This window comes from Castor canadensis, chromosome 5 (assembly GCF_047511655.1).
Source record: "Castor canadensis chromosome 5, mCasCan1.hap1v2, whole genome shotgun sequence".
Lineage (NCBI taxonomy): Eukaryota > Metazoa > Chordata > Mammalia > Rodentia > Castoridae > Castor > Castor canadensis.
Window position 1 is genome coordinate 5,534,703 of NC_133390.1, and position 18,578 is coordinate 5,553,280.

The 18,578-nt window shown below is 48.1% G+C and overlaps 1 protein-coding gene across 1 annotated transcript; it reads right to left on the reverse strand.

Annotated features, from left to right (window-relative positions):
• Positions 1-1,632: 1,632 nt before the first annotated feature.
• On the reverse strand, positions 1,633-14,521 carry Get1 (guided entry of tail-anchored proteins factor 1). Its single transcript, XM_020161760.2, has 5 exons — positions 14,347-14,521; positions 6,866-7,031; positions 6,091-6,158; positions 4,225-4,339; positions 1,633-2,548 (listed from the first exon to the last, which is right to left on the reverse strand). The coding sequence occupies exons 1-5, from the start codon at positions 14,446-14,448 to the stop codon at positions 2,475-2,477; spliced, it is 525 nt and encodes a 174-aa protein (XP_020017349.1). The 5' UTR covers positions 14,449-14,521; the 3' UTR covers positions 1,633-2,474.
• Positions 14,522-18,578: the final 4,057 nt, after the last annotated feature.

The following is an 18,578-nucleotide window of genomic DNA, read 5'->3' on the forward strand; positions in this document are numbered from 1 at the left end:
CGAGAGACACCAGGCCAGGGAGAAGAGCCCAGCTCCACATACACTCTACCCTTGTGGTGTCAGCGGGAGCACGGGAACCCATGCATGAGTGACAGACTTGTGAGTGTGCAAAGGCCACCCTGCTTGGTGTCGAATTTGTGACAGAACTGGGATGAGGGGAGCTCTAGGTGTATTTTAAGTCAACCATGTATCTGTTTTCATTTAAAGCTATAACACTTATTTTTAAATATACAATTTTAGCAAACCTATTTTTCAAATATTTACAAAATATTTAAACGCAATCAAGATCCTATATCACCTGTGACTGTACAGAAGAGGTGGCAGCACCAGGAGTCCCAGCTCTGGGGCACCATGGGTGTGGCACTTTCCTGCTGTTCTATACCTTCCAAGTTAGATTGTTAAAAAGCCTAGAATTACTTTTGTTTTCTCAGGTTTTGCTTTTATAATTTCAAGAAAGATTTTAAAAGCACATCCATCAATACTCACGATCACATGTCCTCTTGAGAGAATCCTGAGAAGCTATGAGAGTGCAACCTTTGGGAAACTGGGTGACAAGACAGTGGGGATGGGCAGACAGACTTACTACATCCCTTTCTGTGTCTGTTTAGTTATTATGTATTTAAAATCAAATAGTTTTTGAAAACCATAATGAAGTGATACACAAAGGACGTTCATATTTTCACCAACCACTGGCAGGTGTGGAATGAGCTGGCCGCTGTGAACCGAGAGCAGGAGAGGTAGCCCCACTTCTCCTATGGTGTCACCAAGGGCACATGTCCCCAGGTCAGAAGGGTCTGCAGAGGTGGGGAGCTGGCTCTGACTCATGGTCCATACTGCTCCTGGATACCATGCTGACTGCCCAAGGACCAGGGTGTAACCTGTCACTTAGCTGTGGCTCAGTGGATAGGGAGTTGGGCACCTGCCCCTCAAGGGCTAGATTTTATGGCGGGGACCTGGTTCTGTAGCTCACACCTCCTCCTGGGGTGGCTTCTCACCCTTTATGAGGAAGAAATGCAGGTGGCAGTGTCTGGGCCTCCTTGTGCTGTTTACTATAAATCCCGCCATACTCCATTCTGTGCCCTTTATAAAGTAAAGCCAAGTAAGCTGGATGCTGCCAGGTCTGCAGTGTCGTGAGCTTACAAAGTGGAGCCTTAAGCCCAACCCTGGTGGTCCCCATAGGACAGTAAGTCACAGGACCACAGCATTTTGTCCTCTCAAAGTACAATTAGTTGACATGGTAATGAGCTACTTACTAGATCATTAGGGAACACAGAACACAAACACGATCTTTCAAAAACTAGCAACACACCTGGGCTCTGGTGGCTCACGCCTATAATCCTAGCCACTCAGGAGACAGAGATCAGGAAGACTGTGGTTCCAAGCCAGCCCAGGCAAATAGTTCACGAGACCCTGTCTCGAAAAACCCTTCACAAAAAAGGGCTGGTGGAGTGGCTCAAGGTGTAGGCCCTGAGTTCAAACCCCAGTACCACAAAAAAAAAAACAACAACAACTAGCAATAGGATTTAGCTTTACTGTGCTATGGGTACAGAGTTAAGTGCCAAAGCTTCTAGCCACTCATCAGTCATAGACTGCTCACAGCAAATCAGTCACCGTGGGGAAGGAAGTCACTCAGCACGTGCAAACATTTTAATTAGAAAAGGTGCTTAAAAACAGATTTTGCAGAATTTTACTTTCCAGGCCACACATCAGCCGCATTGGTTTAATGAGATTGCCTAGTTTGTTTTTAACTTCTTTTCATTCTACAGATAGAGATATGAAATAATTACAAAACACACTTCATTAGAAACTCTTCAAATATAAAACATAATTCAAGCACAAAGCAATGCATTACAGTCTGAGGAAGGCATTCATAAAATACTGTGAAGAAACTTAACAGGTTCAAACATGTAGCACTGCTTCTCCATTCTTATTCATCCCACACAATCGCCTGCCTAGCAATGGCGCTGAAAACAGAGGGAGAAAGGCCAAGTGATGCCAGCTAGTGTTTTGCTTCCAGATGGACCATCTAAGATTGAAATCAAGTTCCCAAATTCTGGTTTAGTATTAAAATTTAGTTACTCCCTAAACTGGGTTAAAAACTGCACTAAGTCTTTAAAGTACTTAAGTTGTTAGAAACTTTTGACCTTCCAAGGCGGCAATACCCAAAATATGTCAAGAGCACGAATCAGGAGCAGCACCTGTGGACGGCCCAGGACAGTTCATGTTTCTTTAAGTCTGGGGTTATGCTGCTTGGAACATGTGTGCCATATACGGGCCTTTCTGACTCACAGATAAATGCAGAAATTATGATTCTTATAAGAATCTCACATGAAGCCCAAGTACAAACACATCCAACAACAAAAAATAACTTAGGTACATCTGTAGGGGTTTTTTGTTAAGTGTAAATCAGATTTTTAACCTAATAAGAGAAAATCCGTTTTTAAAAAGTCCCAAAGCTGTGTTCATCTTCCTTTTCAGCTGAAAGGGTGAAGTACAATAGCCACAACTTTGTTACAGACTAAAATCCAACAGGTAATTCCAACACCACCTGAAAAAAAAGAAATCCAACGTAAGAGAGCGCTGATAGCACTGCCCAAGAGGAAATAAGGTTTTAATTCCTGCTGAGCAGTGCTGGGCTAAGAAAGACTAAGTTCCTGTTTCACTGGTTAAGTCTGTAACTTTTCTAGATCCACAGGGCTGCATAGTTACCAAACAGGAGCACACCCAACAATGGACGCTGGTTTGAATTTCTTTTTTGTGCCAGAGAAATGTATTACTATGTATGATAACAAACTATAATACTACCCTGGCCGGGAGCTGGTAGCTGACGCCTGTAATCCTAGCTACTCAGGAGGCAGAGATCAGGAGGATTCTGGTTCGAACCCAGCCTAGGCAAATAGTTCACGAGAGTCTACTCAAAAAACCTATCACAAAAAAGGGCTGCAGAGTGGCTCAAGTGGTAAAGTGCCTGCCTAGCAAGTGTGAGGCCAAGTTCAAACCCCAGTACTGCCAAAAGGAAAGGACCCACCCCCCACCTTGTATGGTTATTTATTTTTCCTTCTTCAAGAGAGCACTGTAGACGAAGCAATGATCACCCAAGCCTAAGGGAGAGGCACAGTACCCATTCCCCACCCCATGCTGCATGAGGCCAGTGGGCCCTGCAGGAGGCCTAGCCAGCCAGCACAGGAGGTCCTGGCCTGAGCCTAGCAAAGCGGAGGAAAGGGAGAATGGGACAGAGGGTATGGCTGAATTGGGAGTGCCGGAAGAGTCATTCCTTTTGATACAGTAACTCACTCAGCATAATCGCAAATCATAACCAGAGGCTGACTGACAAGGAAGGCTCCCTGCTGCAGCATTATTTTCAAGAGCAAACACTCAAGACCTCATAAATATGTTTTCATGGGAAAACTAGCGAATTACCACATGGCCAAACGAAGAATACGCTTGCCCCCAGATTCAGGAGGCAGCGTCTAACTGTCTTCAGGTCATGATGACAGTCCTTACAAAAGAGGCCTGAGAGGTCAGTCATTCTTGACCTCCCTTTCTAAGATGACCCACTTTCAGTCTACTGAAAGTGTATTCAGTCCTAATGAACTTTACTATCACTTTAACTTTAAAAAAAAAAGCCCTGAGGGAGGGCTTCCAAAAAATGTGCTCTCCTCAGACACTGCACTTCCCATCCCTCAAGAAACAGACTGATGTGAGAAACAGACTTGTGTTGTTTATAAGCTACACAGCTTATGGTATTTTGTTATAGCAGCCTGAGCAGACTAAGACATATGGGAATGAGCTTGCCGTATGAAGTAAAGAGGGTATAAAATGTATGTGCCAGGTGACCTTAACTATATCAAAACAAATGGGGAAAAGACAGGACAAAAACACCACACTCTAAGAGGGAAGAGCCATAACTAACAGGACTGTAAAAAACCCTTCCTCTACTTCTGATCATTCTGCAATGAAATGAACCACCTTTGACTTCCAAAAGAGGCTTTCAAAAATAAAACAACATCCAGCCACCATAGGACCAGAAAGACACAGTGACTGGGGATCAGACCGAAGCCCTCCTGGCTCTTGCTCTGCTCCTCACACCCTGCTGACCCTGGACAGGCTTAGTAGCCTCTCTAGACTTTGTGCAGCTCGCTAACTGGATGGTGAAGATGAGGTCAGGTGACTTAGTGTTCCATCACATATAGTCCTCCTTTGTACTTTCCAGAAAGTTCTTACCTGCCACTCTGGTTGGAAAGGCTACGAGGCGGTCTAGTGGGGTGATCCATTTACTCGGCACAACAGCCACAGGGACAGAATAATACTTCCAAATGAGCGAGATCATCAAGGCAGCCTGGAAAGACACTTGTGGTGAGTCACACAAACATAACCACAGAAAAAAGGTGGGCGTTGTACAAAACACCTAAGGAAGCTCCAGACTGAGCCCGAGAGAAGCGCAAATCCAGTGCTCATAGCCACTGATCTCCAGCCAGGAACCTTGGAACACATGAGTTCATGAGCACATCTGAAACACACTGCAGGCAAGCAGGCGGACCACCTTATGGGAACTGGCTTTTCCCTGCTTTCATATGAGCACCACATATTCACTATTTAAGTTAGCTGGTACACTAACCAGTCCTCCCAGCACATAGGGATTTCATCGCTCCTTTAAATAGCTAAAGGACTATATGTAAAGTATACCTTCTCAGCGACAAAAGCAATCATGCCCCTCTACAATCCTTGAAAACTTAGCTAACCCTCACATTGCATACACCTGTCAGTGTTAGTGTGCACAAGCAAAGGCAAGCCTGCTGTACACCAGTGTCTGTGCACACATGCAGAAGCCTGCTGTACACCAGTGTCTGCATACGCATGCAGAGACAAGCCTGCTGTACACCAATGTCTGTGTATGTGTGCAGAAGCCTGCTATATACCGGTGTCTGTGTATGCATGCAGAGGCAAGCCTGCTGTACACGGGTGTCTGTGTACGAGTGCACAGGCAAGCCTGCTGTACATGGGTGTCTGTGTATATGTGCAGAGGCAAGCCTGCTGTACACTGGTGTCTGTGCACATGTGCAGAAGTCTGCTGTATACCAGTACTGTGTACACGTGCAGAGGCAAGCCTGCTGTACACGGGTGTCTGTGTACACGTGCAGAGGCAAGCCTGCTGTACACGGGTGTCTGTGTACACATGCAGAGGCAAGCCTGCTCTACACAGGTGTCTGTGTACACATGCAGAGACAAGCCTGCTGTACACGGCTGTCTGTGTACACGTGCAGAGGCAAGCCTGCTCTACACGGGTGTCTGTGTACAAGTGCACAGGCAAGCCTGCTATACATGGGTGTCTGTGTATATGTGCAGAGGCAAGCCTGCTGTACACGGGTGTCTGTGTACACATGCAGAGGCAAGCCTGCTGTACACGGCTGTCTGTGTACACGTGCAGAGGCAAGCCTGCTCTACACGGGTGTCTGTGTACATGTGCAGAGGCAAGCCTGCTGTAAGTCCCAGTGGTAGGTGGAGCACTGATGCTTCATTTTTCATCCTTTCCCCGCAGCAATCCTTCAGTGGTCTTCTGTCCCATTTGTGCCCTGGAGTACACCGCTCAAATGAGCAGACCTAAAGAGCATCTGGACAATCCCCGTGTCTCTGAGAGGCCCATCTCATGCTAATGACTGTGCCTCAGGACCAATGACACCCCCACCCAGCCTGCCAAGCCTGGACTGTATGTGGGGAAGACAGGGAGCTGGCCTGAATCTTCTGTCAACTCAAGAAAGTCCACTACAGCACTAAAACTCCAGCATCACTCAAGGCAGCTGCTCAAGTGTGCAAGGCCAACACACTTGTCAGCATACATCCATGGTCTCCCATGAGCAGCAGCTCCACGGGAAGGAAGATGAGCAGAGACATACCCCCACCCCCACGTCAGAAAGCTAGGAGCTGCATTCATGAGAAAAACTGGTTCCCAACCTGGAGGGTGGAGTGCTGCTTACACACACCAGGGAGCAAGTGAAGGCAAAATCACTGACCATCTCAGGATCACAGGGCAGAGCATCCTGAGCCCACTGCCAATGCCAACGGCCCCAGGTGACACTACAGGACACTTACTTGCAATACATAGAAAGCGACGCTCATAACCCACTTTATCTTGGCCAACTGAGCTGTCCGTGCTTTTACTGCAAGGAAAAATGGTGGAACATGATCAGTCCCGAAAAACTGAGAAAATACTGAAATACACAGAAACGCTATTTTCCTTATAAAATACTTTCTAACTATAAATGGAACAACATGTTTATACGATACAAAACAGAATTTTTAAAAGTCTGCCATCTTACACCATAATTTAAAATAGAATCTGATAGTGAGACCTGAATACCCCTTAGAAGTATTCCTCCAAATCAGAGACTGTTTTTATAATGAATTTACCGCCTATCAACAGGACTAAATTTTCTTCCCTATTTCCCAGTCTACACAGTGCATGAATCCCAAGCTTGTCCTGGGCCGTCCTCCCGACAGAAGACTGCTGTGACATCTGCATCCGATGAGGACACAGCAGGCACTTCCCAGAGAGTGGAAGAAAGTACCCTAGGAAGCACTGTGAGATCTTTTCCTGGGCTCCCCTCAGGAAAGTGCTCAACTTGAAAATGAAAACCTACAATGACAAGTTGGCTCTGAAGAAAATCTAAGGAGATCCCTAGCTGTTTCCTGAGTCTAGAAAGCAAAGGTCTATCAGCCACTAAGGATAAAGTAATAATAACTCCTGGGAGTCTTGTGGACAATTTGAAAGTTTCTATCAGCATTTAGCACATCCAAGAAGAACTCCAAAGTCCCCTCTGTTAATGCTCCTCCTTTGCACTTTCCAGGCCAGGCCTGAGAGCAGCACCATGGGTTTTGAGCTTATCCGTCATCTTGTTGATCTTCCTTTCCAGCCTGGCGTATCTGGCGAACTCGTCCATCATGTTGACAGTGGAGAGCTCCTGCTTCATGCCCTGGATCTCTGCTCTCATCTGCGACTCCTGCTCTGCATCCTGCTGCAGCACCCTGGACACCTGGCAGGGGAGGCAGCAGCATCAGTGTCGTTCATGGGTCCCCGCACACCTGTGCTCTGACTGAGGAGCACAACGTGCCTCAATCACTGGGACCAGCCAGCTGCACACTGTCCCTGCATGACAATGAACATAAGTCAGGGCTCTGAACATTCCCAGGTTGTTGCTGGAAAACACGGAGATTGGCCCCACTGCTGCACAGGTGGAAGCCAACCCCACCAGCCAAACTCCTAAACCCCCGCACAAACACCATAACCAACCCCTTATGGAGGACACACCTGTCTTCACGAGGGCTGCTGCAGTGGTCTATGGTCAAGCTGCCCCAAGCTTCTTTTCCTGGAATCCCAACCAGCCCCATTCCAGAGGGTTTGGGGCAGTCCCTTGAGGGACCTCTGCCACCATTATTGAAGCAACTCCAACCAGGAGTTGGCTGCACAGAACAGGTGCACCTCTTTTCCCCAACAACCCACCGACACCCTTTTCCAGCTACCCTTGACCTACACAGCCAGGCTCTGTGGCCTTTCCTGCTCCCTACAGTGACCACAGAGATGACCCCAAACTCCTTCTCATTCACACTGTATTTAGCAGATACGCCCATGGACTGCTCCCGTGCAAACAAATCTCTCACTATAACTGGACAATTGCAATTATAAGATGAAAACCAACTCTATTCCAGAACTGTCATTCAAGTGAAAGGGACCATGAAACCCACCCCCATCCCCACTTCCTGGAGACCTCAACTCCAGATTAGCTGGGACAGAGTAAGGTGGCAGTGAGGGTGCGAGGGCTGTGGTGGTGACCCGGAACAGGAGTCAGAGCCCAGAGAGGACGGACATCCTGGCAAGGGAAGCTAGGTCCAGGCATTGTGATACAGGGTCCTCAAGAGAGGGCAGCCAGACTCAGGATTCAGAGTCTAAACAAGATGAAGGTGAACTGATATCCAGGGGCAAAACGGGCATTCACACTGGGTGGGGGGCAGAGGAGAGGGGAGATTAGACATGAAGGATGACCATATAAACGTGCTAAGAATAATGGGTGCCCAGGAAGGGCTAGGCGGAATCTGCACTCTGTGTGCAGAGTGTACGCGGCGTCAGCACTGCAAGCACAGATGTGCACTCTGCACTCATGGCTTCTAAAATGGAAATGGAGGTGAAAATGTTTTCAGAGAAGTACCTTCCTGGGGTAAGCCTGGTGTCCCTGCTAGTGGAGGAGACCTGTGTGCACTGGTGGCCTGCCTCCTTCTCCAGTAGGCTGCAGGTAGATACCCAACCCACACAATGCCAGAGAACCCAGGAACTCAGGGAACGACAGTGCCACCAGATGGCGCCCACCAACTGTCTGAGCCAGGCCTGGGTTCCAGGACTGCAGAATCACCGGGGTGAGGAGCCCCAGGGACAGAGGCCCAGGCCAGGGGCAGCCGGCCTCCAGCGACCTACCCCAAGTAACCAGCGACCAAATGAAGGTCTTTGCCAGTGAGAGCCCAGCATCACTCCTGCGATACCCAGGCCAAACCCAGGCACCAGTGAGCAGCAGCACTGCCGTGCTTACCAAGAAATGATAGAACTTCCTCCACACTGATGGAGACAACAGGGACGTGATAAACACGTGCAATGCACGATTCTGAGCCGGGCTTTTGGGTATAAAGGACCTTATTAGAACAAGTGGAAAGCCTGAAAACTTGAGACTGGACACCAGATGGCTGTGCTGTGGTCACAGCAACTGTTCAACACCACTGCACTGGACTGAGCAGGATCAGGCTGCCAGGTTACTTCCAAGGCTCAGGAAACAAACCCGGCTTTGGACGGCATGCACAGCTTTTCTATAGTTTGTGTTGGCTTCAAAACTTTAAACATAGATTGTTTTAAAAGATGAAAAGGGACAGTGTATCCAAGGTGCACCTGGCACAGAGCAAGTGCACAATAAGGGCATTTGTCTCCCCTCCCCCTCACAGAGTCCCTCTGCCTGCCACATAGCAGGGTAACTCCAGTTAGAAGATGGCAAAGCTTCTATAGGCCTTGCACAAGGGAGCAGGGCGTCTACAAACCGAGTCCTCTCTCCATAATGCCCCTGCCTTGGCCTGCCACTACGTACCTCTCTAGCTAGAGGAGATACAGTCCAGCCTGATCCACCCTGAGAAGAAAACAAGAAGGGCCGAATTCTCGAAAAATCACAGGATAACCTATTTATAGATACTTAAATTAAGAAACAAGTACAAGTCAGGCATGATGGTGTATACCTGCAATCCCAGCACTTGGGAGGCTGAGGCGGGAGAATTCGAGTTCAAGGCCAGATTGGGCAACAGCAGAAAGGAAGGAAGGAAGGAACAGAGGCAGGGAGAAAAAGGAAAAAAAGAGAAAGAAAAGGGGCTGGAGGCATGGCTCAAGTGGTGGAGCACCTGCTTAGCAAGCAAGAAGCCCTGAGTTCAAACCCCAATACTGCCAAAAAAATAAAAGAGGCTGAGGGCATAGCTCAGTGGTAGGGCACTTGCCTAGCACGCAGAAGACCCTGAGTTCTATCTTTGCACCATTAAAAAAATAAAGAGCTGGGTGCCAGTGGCTCATGCTTGTAATACTATCTCAAAAATACCCAACAGGGCTAGTGGAATAGTTCAAGTTGTAGAGTGCCTGCCTAGCAAGCATGAGGCGCTGAGTTTGAACCCCAGTACCGCCAAAACACATTAACTTAATAAATAAATAAAAAGAAGACATATGCCTGTGGCGGCACAGGACTATAATTCTAGCTCGAGGCGGAGAGAGGCCCAAGGCCTGCCCAGACAAAAGCACGAAACCCTGTGAGAAAAACAACTAAAAGCAAAAGGACTGGGGGTGTGGCTCCCGTGGAAAAGTGAGATCCTAGTCCAATCCCCAGTACTGGCAAAAATAAATAAAATAAAAATACAGGTACAAAGGCATCAATTCTCATTGCAGAGAACACCTGAAACAAAAACTAAAAAGGAGCCCTGCCTAGCAAATGCAAGGCCTGAGTTCAAATCCCAGTGCCACCAAAAAAGAAAAGAAAACCCTGAAAAGTCAAAGAGAGTTACTGAGGAGGGGAAGGTAGTGGGGAAGGACAGCAAGCCTGCACTGCTGGAACTGGAGGCAGTGTTGAGGTTCAGTCAGACACTCTGCTGCTTGAACAAAGTCTCACATCTCTAAGTACATAAAAAAGTGCCTAAACTAAAAAATAAGTACCAACGTTATCCAAGAACTAAGTATACGTGACTGCTAAAATGCTCTAGAATTATGAAGCCGATGGTAGGATTTGATGAGGTTTGAACGTAAATGATTCACATATTAACCTTTGGCAGAAAGGCAGCTCTGAAGCCCGTTTATGTACTCAAAGTCACCTTCTAAAGTACCTGCAAACAGGTAAGCCAGACAGGGGTGCCTTCGCAGCCTGGAGATGGGTCCACAAGAACTCCGACACTGAGTTCATAAATTGCTCATGGAGGTGACGCGTGCAGAGAGCAATCCGACACCAGGCAGACCCAGGCCAGGCTAGGCTGGGCTGGACCATGCCACAATGGCAGGTCCCTCGGATCCCATCCAGTGGGAACTCGCTTCCGACAAAGGGTCATGTGAACCATCAGTCACTGACAGCTTCAAGGCCAGATGTATCTGAAGAGCACTTGGTGGAAGGATGGCAGGTAGAGCCCAGTGGTCCCTGCTGGAATTGAGGGCAAGTTCAGGAAGGTCCGAGTCAGGTGACCAGCTGCATGCTCCTGGACATGGGACAAACTCAGAACCCTGAACAGCCTCCTAGCCAGCACCGCCCCCATTGCCAGGGACACCCCAGCTCGCTATGGTGGTCATCCTACATGAGGACCACAAGCCCAGCATCACAGGGGCTCACTGATGCCCGCAGGAATGTGGATGCCTGGAGCAGGTCCTGCAGATCTGAGTCTCCCCAGTCCCCTGGAGGGAAAGAAGATGGTAGGCTTGCAGCAAAAAGTGGAGGATGGATAGATAGAGAGTGTTAAATCTAAGAGGGGGACAGCCCTACGAGCCAGACCCCTGCACTGAGCCCGGATTGTCTGCAGGCCACCATGCGGGGCTGTGCACCGGCCTCGCATGCACCTGCCTAGGGCCCGTGCTCTTCAAATGGGCCTTGTACCCTCTTCCTATAGCTTAAGTCCTAGATCCCCAACTCAACGAACCAAGTGGACTTTCTCCTCTCTGCATGCTGCAACCAGTTTGAAGAGAAGAGAGGGGCCCCTCTGGAGAACTCCAACCACGCAGTACAGGGACAGAGTGCCCTTTCCCAGGCATCTGATCCCACTCCAGCAGCAGGCCAAGGCCCTGTCCCAGCCCATCAACGGCCAAAGGGACCATGCTTCTCCAGCTTCTGGACAGAAACTTCTTACAGAGCACGATCCTGATCCTGAGCACCTGAATTCCCAATCCAGTTTCCTGGTCAGAAGTCTTGTACAACTGGATTACAGAGACATTTCTCCAAAGAAGATACAGACATAGTGAAGATACAGGTATAAACAAACTAGGTTTTTCCTGCATCCATTCAACACAGATTGCTTCTGGGAGCCCAAAATGTATGGGAATTTCCCTCCACATTGAATGACAACAGACACCAACTAGGTGTCCTGTAATTCATCTCAGCTCTAATAGCATCTGACACAGCATCAGAGCCCACAGGTTGAGGGATCAGACCCACAAGACAATCCCCACTTCAAAGTGTGAAGTGATGGCCTCTGGAATTTCTGACAGACCACCTACAAAGGGGAGTTCCCAGGGTCCACTAAAACTCCAGTAAATTACTACTCCAGCTCACAGAACTCAGGGAAACATTCACTTACATTTCCTGGTTTTTTACAAAGGCCATTTCAAAGGACAATAAACTAAATGAAGAAACACATAGGACAAGGTCTACCAGGGTTCTGAGCGTGGGCTCCCCTCCACTACACGGATGAATTCCAGCCTCACAGTTCAGCTGGGCCAAGTTCTCTAACCCTGTCCTTCGGAAGGTGTTATGCAGGCTTCATTACAGAGGTATGACAGAAGCATGGACGTCCACAGAGATGTGATTGTCCTAATACACTGATGGGGGTATCCAGCAGGGCCTGTTGGTTTAGATTCTTCTTGGGCTTTCTGTGTGGCATTCATTCCTCCCAAGTATGGCTCAGAATCCCTTCTGAAGTAGGGGTCTTATGATCCACTAAGCAAAGTCAGGCCAGACAAATTCCTTTTAGCCAGCTCCAGACAGAAAGGCAGTGGAAGATTATATTTTTAGTTCCTATGACCTGCAGTGAAAAGAAATTCTAGTTTCTATGGCCTGCTGTGGGGAGAAAAAGGAGCAGGTCCAAAGAGGATAGGAGAAAATCAGAGTCAGACTTTGATTTCTGAGGTCTAATGTACCCCAAGCTTATAACAAAACACTGCTTTTCATCTTTACTGACATTCCAAAATAGCATGAGCTCTGGAAATTGTGATCCAGAACCATGACAAAACCAAAATATATAAACTGTAATATCACAGATCCCCATAAATGCATGAAAAGATAACCAACATAACTAATTATTAGAGAATGTAAACCAAAACTACAAGGAGACACCACTTTGCACCTATTAGGATGACTACTGTAAAATGAAACCATCAAATAACAAGCATTAGAGGCTGTGAAGTAACTGGATCCTTACGCATTGCTGCCGGGAATGCAAAATGTCACAGTCACTGTACAAAACAGATCAGGGGCTACCACAGGATCCAGGAGCCCCACTTGTGGGTGTATATCCAAAAGAACTGAAAGGAAGAACTCAGGTATTTGTATACCAATTTCTAGCAGCTTTATTTATGATAATCAAAAAATGGAAACAACCCAAGAGTCCATCAGTGTAGGAATGTATAAAAATGTGGTACCTACATTTGGATATTATCCAGTTTTTAAAAAGGAAGGAAATTTTGATACATGCTACAACACGGATGAGCCTTGAAGACATTATGCTAAGTGAAGTGAGACATAACAGGACAAAAACAGTGTGATTCCACTTACATGAGGCTCCAGAGGAGTCCTATCCCTAGAGATAGAAAGCGGAACAGTGACTGTCACTGCCAGAGGCGGAGGGAGGGCAGACATGTTGAGTTACTCCGTAATGGGTACAGAGTTTCAGCTGGGAAATATGAAAAGGTTCTGGGATGGCGAAGGTTGCATGACAACGTAACTGTACTTTATGCCTCTGAACTGCACACCAAAGATGATAAATTCTGTGTCACTTGTATTTCACAATAATCAAAGAAAGGTGGGCAGAGGCCAGGTCTTCAAGAGTCTTTTGTGCAATGCTAGGGACCTAGGACATCATCTTGAAGATCAGCATCAGGACAGATTCTGAATGGGGCACAGGGTTTAAAGAAAATCCTCTATACTTCAGAACAAGAGGGGTAACGCCCTAAAATAGAGTTCTGCACAATGAATGCTGGTACAATTAAGATATAAAGAAACATAAACATGGCACCAACAACAACTTGTATTAGGCAAGAAAAGCAAGAACTGTTTCTGATCTTCAGTGTCAGTCTGAACCAAAAAAACCCTAGCTTTAGCTGGGGGCATACAAAGGCGACCCCTGGTCTAGGTGGGCTGCAGATGTTCCCGCCCTCTCGTCCCATCTCACCCCCTGCAATCTGCAACCAAGTCCTATTCATGCTCCAGCAGGCAGGAGAACAGAACTAGAGGATCCACAAAGCAAGGATCAAGCCTCCACCCAACCATAGCTAGGTGGATGATTTAGCGCACATGCTAAATTCCGAGCCCCACTCCTCTAGGAAGTAAAGAATGACAGGATGCCAGCCATCACTCACAGCAGTCACCCGTGACACCTGGACACGAGGTCAGGTGCTCACGGCCGGGGCAAGATGCAGACAGAAAGAGTCTCTGCAGCGCCTGTCATTTCATAGGACACACTGTAGTGAGAATGTCCATCTACGCCTACCTTCCCGCCCCATTCATCCCAGAATTGGGCTCCTGTACCCTGGGATCGGTGGCTCGGGGACCTGGCACCGCCGACCAGCCTGCCAGGAAACCTTGCCCCCAGCATCCAGGCTCGAGGTCCCCAGGGACCGGGGCTATGGAAAATGCGCTAGGCTGGCAGTGGGGAAGCTACCGCCACCCCAGCCAGAAGGGTCCAGCCACGTGAATGAATGAAGGGCCAAGGTGGGCCAGGTGTCCCCCGTGCGTCGCATGCTGAAGGCAGGGCCTTAGGTAAGCTAGGAATCATCTCAAAAAAAAAGCAGGGCGCTTCTGCGGCGGGCCTGGTCCCCGGCGACCCATTAGGGCCTCCAAGGCCGTGCCCTGAAGGCGTGCAGCCACTTACGAAGGACGAGAAAGATGGGAGGAGAATCCGGAGGATATTGCACCCGAACACGAAGCTCAGCACCAGCAGCCACGCCCCGCGGTCGGCCTCGGCCTCGATCATCCTCGCCACCCCGCGCCGCTACGGCAGCTCCATGGGGACCGCTCGGCGCTGCGCCTGCGCACTGAGCGCCCCGCCGGTGCGCCTCGCCCTTCCCGGCCGCCGTGCGCGCCGCCGCAGCCCGTGCGCGTGCGCACCTTTCCGCGCCTGCGCACCTCTCTGCGCCTGCGCACGGCCGCGTTGCTGGTCAATCAGTACCTGCTTTAATTGACTAGTTTTGCTCCTAAATAAACTTGTTTTAAAATAGGTCTTAATGCAAGTAGGAAGCTACCTATGGTAGCAGGTAACTGAAAAGTGTTTCCTAAGCAGTTGTTATATATAAAAATGTCGTAAGTTTACATGTCAAAGCTGAACACTCAACATACAAAATTGCATATGGGCAAATAGTTCAGGAAATTCCCAATCTCCAAAATAAGCAGAGCAAACTGGACTGGGGGTGTGGCTCAAGTGGTAGAGTGCCTGCTTTGCAAGGTGAAGCCCTGAGTTTAAATCCCAGTCCCACACACAACAACAAATGGTAAGTTTACAATCCCAAGACAGTTTAGGGGCTAGGATGTAACTCAATGGTTCATAATCAGCCTGTAATTTAATAAATTTAGGGGAAATTATTCATTTATAGCTGTAGCAGGGAGGAGGATCAGAAGAAAACAGTCTAGGCCTGAGTCCTGAGAAAGCAGCAGGGAGGTAGGGATGGCATAACAGAGAGAGAAAGCCTGAGAAATCTGAACATGAGGAAGGTCATGTAGCACCAGGGAGAGGAAAGTCATGTAGCACTAGGGTAAAGTATCCAATATAATTAATGTAACCATATAATCCTTGCTTTTTGCTTCTGTAACCTGCTTCCAAGGGTATATAAGGTGAAACCCCTTTGTTCTCAGGGGTCAGCCCTTGGACATGAGTCCGCTGAGTCTGCGCTGGCACAATAAAATGTTGCTTCCTGCTAATTACCTCAAGGAGTTCGATATCTCAGCTAGCAAACTCCTGCAACATGGTGAATAAAGTAAAAGATCTTTAGTTGTGTTTTCTGCCATGGCTGGATTCTGAGAACTAATTCCTAATCAAAATAATGCAGGGAGGGCTGGCAGAGTGGTTCAAGTGGTACAGCTGCCTACCTAGCAAGCGTGAGGCCCTGAGTTCAAACCCCCCCAGTACCGACAAAAAAAGAAAAATCAAAATAATGCAGGAAGCTATGGCTCTATAAATTTCTGTTCCAAGAAAACACGTGAAGCACCATTATCTCATAGCATTAAAGTGACTTCTTCCCATGAAAGGGCACATGGCCTGGTAGGTGACTGCAGAAGTGATCAGAACAAAACAAAGCTCATTTCCTCCCCCTCCTCCATCCCTTTCCCCTCCAGCTGCAGCCAGGCTCCAGGTTCTGGATCCTCCTCTCACGGGATGTTTAGCCAGATTGACAGGAGAAACTGCTTCCTGAAAAGTGATAGTAGTCCTCCCCTCAGCAGTACAGTCTCTGCTGCCTCTACCCCAAACTCCATCCATGGTCCCATCTCCCCAAGAAGAGGACCACTCCTTCCTGGTGAGGCAAGACTACCACAAAAAAACACATGGGAATGTCCTAGACAAGTAGCAGAGTTGGGAGGGGCTCAGCAGTCCCTGGCCTTCAGAATAACTCAGCTCTGTTGTTACTCCTTTTGGGCAACTCTCAAAAAGAAGCACTAACTGAAGGCTACTAATGCGTGGCGAGAAACTATGGAAGCCAGGACGTCTCAGTACAAGTCAATCGAGAGCCGGTACTGTTGGAAATGTAGGCCCCAAAATGACCACGTGGAGAGGAGTGATCTGGCCAAGAGATTCTTTATTGCCAGGTGGGAGAGGGAGAGAGCCAAAGGGGCTGGGGGGAAGGGGTTTAAATATCCCTCAGTGGGACTCAGCATGATCTGATCGGTTAGGATCTTATGGTTCATGCTGATTGGAGGTTGGGGCAGAAGGAGGATTCAAGCTAGACTTGAGGCAGGACTGTGACCCTGGGAAATGGAGGCTTAAGGGTGCAGTAAGAATCGAAACCTATCGGCGCCATTACTGCCAACAGGTACAGGTTGAAGTGCTAAGAGAAACTTATAACAAGACTGGGTTAGGCCTCAATTCTTCTGTAACAAAGTCCCACAGCTTCGGACTTAAAGTTAAATAAACATATCATCTTACTGTTCGGGAGCTCTGAAACCTGAACTGCATCTCCCTGGGCTACAAATCAGTGTTGGCAGGGCTGCCTTCCTTCTGGAACTGCTGAAGGAGTCAATTTCCTTGCCTTTTCCAACTTGTAAAAGTTGCCAACATTCCTGGTCCTGGGGCCCTCTTCCATCCTCGAACCACTCTGACCTCTGCCTCCATTTATCACATCTTTGCTGACTCTCCTGCCTCTCTCATTCACTCTAAACGACCCTTATGATTACATGTGAATAAGCCAGGATAATCTCCTACTTAGGGCTGGGGGTGTAGCTCAGTGGTAAAGTGCTTACCCAGCATGTGTGAAGGCCTGGGTTAGAACCCAGGGAAGGAAGAGAGGAAGGGAGAGAAACGAATCTTTAATGTAGTTGGGAGCATAGCTCAAGGTAGAGCACTTACCTAGCATGTGTGAGACCCAGGGTTCATTCTCCAGCAGCACACACACACACACACACACACACACACACACACACACATCTTAGGGCTGGCAGAGTGGCTCAGTGGTACGAGGGCCTGTCTAGCAAGCGTCATGAGGCCCTGAGTTCAAACCCCAGTGCTGTCTAAAAAAGAAATCTTAAATCACAACTGCAAAGTCATTTGGCTGTGCAGGGTCATGTATTCACAGGCTCTGGGAACTAGAATGTGGACTTTGGATGGGGGAGCAGTACCCTGCTCACCATAAAGACATTGTAAAAACCATTCAGATGGCTATGACACAAAGGCAAAAACAAAGGTGTCAGTAACTGGTGACTTCCAACCAAAGACGGTTGAGACTGACACCTTACCTCAGCTTCTCCAGGAATTTCACTTTGTAATCTCCTGGCCCATCTCCTAGAGTGCCACAAGTACCTAGGCATGGTTGGGTAACCTTGGAACCTGTCATCACTTATATTAACTAGAAGTTGTCTATCCACCTGAAGAGTGGATAGCTTTTTTTGGGGGTGTGTATGGGGGGAACAGGAGTTCCCTGTGTACCTCAGCCTGGTCAACAACTCGAGATCTTCCTGCCCCAGTCCTCAAGTTCTGGATGATAGGTATTTGCCACCATGCCTAGCTAGGAGAAAAGACATCTTGATGACCTCTTTTAGGTTAGAGAAAAGTGATTCTCCCCCTTAAAAAGGCAAAGTTGCAGGATGGAGGTGAGGGAGAATGGTGAAGAGGTATCCAACTAAGGTACACTGGAATCATATATAGAAATGTGACAATGAAATCCCCTTGTACAACTAATACATGCTAGTAAAAAGATTTTAAAAGAACAAGAAAAAGGTAAGTTTCTATTTCTCAAAGTTTTTTTAACTCTTTTGGGGGAGGGGGCAGTACTGGTGTTTGAACTCAGGGACTTAGTAGGCAGATGCTCTACTGCTCAAGTCATGCCCACAACCCTTTTCTGCTTCAGTTATTTTTTAGGTAGGATGTCATGTTTTTGCCCAGGGCTGGAGTCAGACCATCATCAATCCTCCTCCCTCCCACATAGCTGGCATAGCTGGAACCACAGATGTGCACACCACACTGAGCTTATTGGCTGAGTTGGGGTCCCCTTAACTTTTTGCCTGGGCTGGTCTGAAACCCCAATTCTCCTATCTCTACCTCTGAGTAGATGGGAATACAGGCATGAGACACCACACCTGGCCCATCCTACAGCTTTAAGACTTTGGCGTCAACTGTTACCAAAGCCAGTGAGGACCAGGGAGCTTTCCCAAAGAAAGAGGGCTCTACCTGGCCCCCAGGTGCTGGGTTCGTGATGTAACAAAAAATAATTTTAAGCCGGGTGCTGGTGGCTCATGCCTGTAATCCTAGGTACTGAGGAGGCAGAGATCAGGAGGATGGAGGTTCGAAGCCAGCCCAGTCAAATAGTTTGTGAGACCAGATATGGTTGCGGGCACACCTAAGCAGAAGTGGGCTGAGTGCTTTAACATCAAGAATATTTATGGTGGTGCCAAAAGAGTGGC